The sequence below is a fragment of the Oxyura jamaicensis genome, unplaced genomic scaffold, assembly GCF_011077185.1.
Source record: "Oxyura jamaicensis isolate SHBP4307 breed ruddy duck unplaced genomic scaffold, BPBGC_Ojam_1.0 oxyUn_random_OJ68999, whole genome shotgun sequence".
Taxonomy (NCBI): Eukaryota; Metazoa; Chordata; class Aves; order Anseriformes; family Anatidae; genus Oxyura; species Oxyura jamaicensis.
The window spans coordinates 1-4773 of NW_023309157.1; the positions used below are offsets into that span (position 1 = coordinate 1).

General features: G+C 53.3%; 1 protein-coding gene across 2 annotated transcripts; it reads right to left on the minus strand.

Annotated features, from left to right (window-relative positions):
- Nucleotides 1-450: 450 nt before the first annotated feature.
- On the minus strand, nt 451-3447 carry SPCS2 (signal peptidase complex subunit 2). Of its 2 annotated transcripts, none has more exons than XM_035313853.1 (4): nt 3296-3447; nt 2583-2744; nt 1341-1474; nt 451-705 (listed from the first exon to the last, which is right to left on the minus strand). In XM_035313853.1, exons 3-4 carry the CDS (start codon nt 1463-1465, stop codon nt 519-521), a joined length of 312 nt encoding a protein of 103 aa, XP_035169744.1. In that variant the 5' UTR covers nt 1466-1474; nt 2583-2744; nt 3296-3447; the 3' UTR covers nt 451-518. The 2 variants fall into 2 exon arrangements, with proteins under 2 accessions (XP_035169744.1, XP_035169743.1); XM_035313852.1 differs by having other exon boundaries at nt 1341-1471; nt 2580-2744.
- Between the last annotated feature and the right edge of the window lie 1326 nt (nt 3448-4773).

Sequence of the window (4773 nt, forward strand, 5' to 3'; positions counted from 1 at the left end):
AACTTTAGAAAAGGCCGGGGGACAACGGGAGGCGTGGGATGGGGACGGGGGCAAAAGGGGGGGCAGCTGGACACCACAGCCACGTTCCCAGCTCAAAAAAACCCTTTTCTTCCTTTTACTTTCACCTCGCAGGCGAGCTTTTCTGCCCTAAGGTACAGAAGCAATGCATTTATCCCCCCCCCCCCCCCAATCCCAACACATACAGGGGTTTTATATAAAACAATCCCCCCCCTCCCCCCCCAATTAAATACAAAAATAAAGAAAACTCGTTTGCGGGTGGACGCTTCGTTTTCCTACAAGGATTTTGTCCTGGATTCCTACTGAATTTCACCGGCAGAAAGGCAAAAGGCAGCGAAAGGCGATGCCAACGAGATAAAGCAGCCCCCCTGCCACGCAGGGGGGGGGGCTCATCCGAACTGGAATAGGATTTCAGGACAAAACCCGATGCGCTCAGCTTTGCTCTTTGACTTTATTGGTATTAATTTAGCGTGATCTCGGGAGGCAGGCGGTGGCGGGACTCATTTGGTTTTCCTCTCCAGGGCCAGACTATCGTGGAGCTTGGAGACTTCGGGCTCGTAGGCCTCCATCACCAGCGTCCCGTTGGCGTCGAAGAATTTCGCGATGGATTTGGTGAACTCGGCTTCTCTCTGCTGCTTGGTTTTCCCGCTGATGAAAGTCAGCTTCAGGGTGTACTTGTCATCAAACCTGCGGGGAGAGCAGGGAGATCTCAGAGGATTTGCTGATTCTGGCCCAGCCGAGGTAAAGCCAAGGGGGAACCCTTGGTTTTGGCACGGGGAAAGCCCCGAGAGGGGTCCCAGCACCCAGTACCCCACGTGGGCTCTAACACAGGCTTTAATTATCATCGAATATCCCGAATTATAACACAATTAAAGGGTTTGTGTACTTTGTAAGAGATCAGGCTTTCCCTCCCTGTTTCAGAAGAAGCAAAACACGAACAGCTGTGGTAGAGAACTGCTCGGAGCTGCTCCCATTTCAGGGACGGGATCTTGACGGGGTGAAACAGATTTGTAGGCACAAAAATAAGGGAAAATATTTTGGATGATCCTACAAACACGGACGGAAGTAGCGCACAGCAGACTGTCAGGAGCTTCGCTGACCTCTGCTGCTTCTGAGCAACGGCATTTCATGGCAAATATTAACCACGGCCTGCCCGGGAAGCAGCAAAGAGCAGTAGCCAGCGCTGAAAGCTCACGTCCCCGGCGCTGCGACACCGGTCTTTTCCCCCATTTTGTTTGAAGTTAACCAAAACGCAGCTTTCCTGCCCCGCCGTGGAGCCCGCGGTAACTACAGGCAAACGGAAGCTGCCGGAGCACCGGTACCGTTTGAGACTGGAGGAGAGCTGCCACACGTCGTCGGGGTCCATCCCCGCCGGGTCTTTTCTGTGAGCTACCAGGAAAATACTCTTCTCTTTGTAGGAGGTGTAGATGGTCAGGATCCCCATCATCACAAAATACGTTCGGGGAGGTTAAGGAGAGCGAGATGCTGAAAACAGGCAAGGAAGGAGCTGGGGTCCCCTGAGCCGGCGCCATTTAACCACCTCTCGTGGCGTTATCGTTCCCGGCCAGCTGCTTGGCTGACACCCCACGAGCACGGGAAGCTGAGTAATGATCGGGGCGCTTTCTCGGGATCTTTGCGCTGGGACAAGAGCCCTAACTTGTGGCTGGAAGCGGTGGGGAAAGCGAGAACCCGCTCCGTGCTTTCAGGAACGAGATTTCTGGGCCAGCTGACCGGGTTTCACTGACCCTGACCCCCGTGTAGACGCAAACCCGCTCCAGCAGTGCCACGTTAGAAGCATTACTACCAGGAGGTTTTGGTATTTCAGGGTTAACTCTTACAGCAGAGCTGGTTCGAAGCATTTCAACCCCAATTCTAAGGGGTTCTAAGCATTGAAACCCTCAGCTCAGCGTCTGCTCCTCTCTGACAGAGGCGCTGGCAAGAATTACCCCCGCTCCACCTTCCACTCGCGGTAGCCGAGCTGTTGTACAAGGGGAGGACAGAGGTTTCTGTAGCCACGCTACAAACAGAACTAAAAAAAAAAAAAAACACATAAAAACCCAAACCCCGAAGCTTTTAAGGGCTGATTTCCAGTTTAGGAGACGCGGTCAGTGCAGCCAGGGGGTGATTCAGCTGCCCAGGAGGCTGCTGCGTGCTTCAGGGCGAGCTGAATTGCTGCCCAGGCTCTGCTCTAGGGGCAGTTTGCATCCCCACCTCACGCCCATCACCTGAATTTAAGCGTGTGACAAGCAGATGACAAGCACCCAGACAGGCACGTGGAGAAGGGTTGGGAAGCAGCTGACCGCCACGCTGCAGGCAGCAAGATCCCCGCGTGCCTGAGAACGGGAAAACCGAGAAGGGTTCGTGGGGAAAATAAAAACCCTTCCGGTGCAAACTGCACAGCGTCACAGAATCGGAGGGGTTGGAAGGGACCTCAGGAGATCATCGCGTCCAAGCCGCCTGCCTGGATCGGACTCGAATTCGGAGCTGGACTCGATAATCCTCAGGGGTCCCTTCCCGCTTGGGATGTTCTGGGATTCTCAACGGGACGAGGCAGGTGAAGGATATGATACGACACAAAAGGCAAGGACCGGCTTGGATTCGGGGAAGGGGTGCAGGTAATCCCAGATGAGAGCGACGATCGCGAAGAGACACGAGATGGTGCAGATGACGAGGCGGCCGTCGATCAGGCGGAAGTTCTCGACGTATTTGTACTTCTCCAGGAGGACCTGGGGGAGAATCGTGCAGCTGGGTTTACCTTGTGCTGCGCAATACCTTTTGCAAACTGCTTCTGCAAGGGCTTTGGACAAAGCGACCTATTTGGCACGGGTGAGCTGAGCAGAAACCTTGTGCGTAATTAATATCTCCTCGGCCACCACGGGCACGGTCACTACTCCAGGCACAAATGCTGCTTTAGCCAAATCAGACCCACGGGAATCGAGAAACAAGCGACAGAATTAGCTGGGTACAGGCACTTCATGACCAAAACCTGTTTAAGGAGTTCTTAAGCTAAATACAAAGCCCAAGGAAACAGCTCGGGACAGAGGATTCCCCTAAAATAAATTCAGCTAAAATTAAAAGCCCAACTCCACCAAATTGAACCCAACTCGCTGAAAGCACCCTGCAAGTGGCTGAGGAAGCACGGGAACCGCGGGGAAATCGTCGCGGGCCAATCCCCAAATCCTCGCTGCAGTTTTCCCATCGCTCTGCGTTTGGAAGTTTGGATGTTTCCAAAGGCTCGGGTGTCTCCGAGCGGGGGGAGATCGCCGCGGGACGTTACCTTTTTGGCAGAATCGTCCAAGGAGTTTTTCACGGCCGACCCGTCCCATTTGTCAATTTTCACTGGCTTGTCGTCGATCTTCCACTGCAACGGGAAGAAAAAGGAGTTAGTTGCCCCTGGAGAGCTCGGCACGGGTCAGGGTTGCGTTGAGCACACTTGTTCCTGTCGGGAGCACAAAGGGAAGAGAAAACCCGAAGATCCTGGGGGTGGAAGACAAGAGGAAGACATCAGAGGACCCTCAGCAACCTGGGAATAAGAGACAAAAATAAAGGCACGGCGAACAAAGGAAGCTTCAGGCAGGCCTGAATGGAACAAAACGACTTTGAAGCTCTTCGGTATGCAGACTGACCTCAGGCTGGGCTGCAGAATCAGGCCCTTCGGCAACAGGGAACCCCAGACACAACCTTGCAGGCGCTGAGAGGCCTTCGTTTTCCTCTGGCGTGCATTATTTTTGGAGGCAATTCTGTCTAGCCCAAGTCGGACACGCGAGCCTGAGCCCTTTTTGTTTTCAGCAGCCCGTTACTTCAATGTTTGAATCCTAGATGTTGGCAGAGGCAATTCTCAGCCTCACTCGTGTGATTTCCTGCTCCTGGAGCTCCCCGGGTGGATCGACCAAGTACCTGCCAGAAAAGCTCACGTCCTCGTCTGGAAGTCAACGCAAGTGAAACCATTTTAATGTAAGAGGTAAAACCTGATCTGCTCCCCCCACGTGCGCACCGGGAAAAGCGTCATCATCCCCCGGGATCCCTGGGTGATTACGAGGGGCACGGTAAACGTCACCAAGGGCGGTCTACGAGGGGCAAAAGAAACAGCCAGAAGCATTGAAACGGACAAACAAAGAGCTCTGCTGTCAGGGGATGCTACGAAATACTTCGGGCAGCTGCTGGGTCACAGTTTTCAAGTCACTTCCCAAGGTTAACGCAGCGCACAGGACAACCGAAAGCCAAAGCGTTTTCCAGGAGAGAATACAGCAGAAGTCCTTCAAATGCTTGTGTGTCCTTCTGAATCACCTACAGCAGCTTTATTTCTTGCCCCTTGGAATTCCCAAGGGCAGAAGCATCAAGAGGCAGAGTAGGGAAAGGGAAAAACGCCTGTTTTCTTCTCCCAAGTGGGAAGCTGGAAGCCAAAAACCTCTACGAAACAACACCTGCACCCAACCCGTTACCTCACCCCACGAGGAAATCAAAAAAAGCTTCGGAAAAAACTTTCCGACCCTGCCCTCGCTGCTCCCAGGGGCAGGCTCCGCGTCTGGAAAGGGAGAGGAAGGAAAGACAATGAGCCTGTCCACGGGCAAACCTACTTTGCTTGGCACAACCCTAAAACGCAGAGCTTTTCTGAAACAGAATCACAGAATCCCAGAATAGTCTGGGTTGGAAGAGACCTCCAAGATCACCAAGTCCAACCTCTGACCTAACACTGACAAGTCCTCCACTAAACCATATCCCTGAGCTCTACATCTAAACGTCTTGTAAAGACCT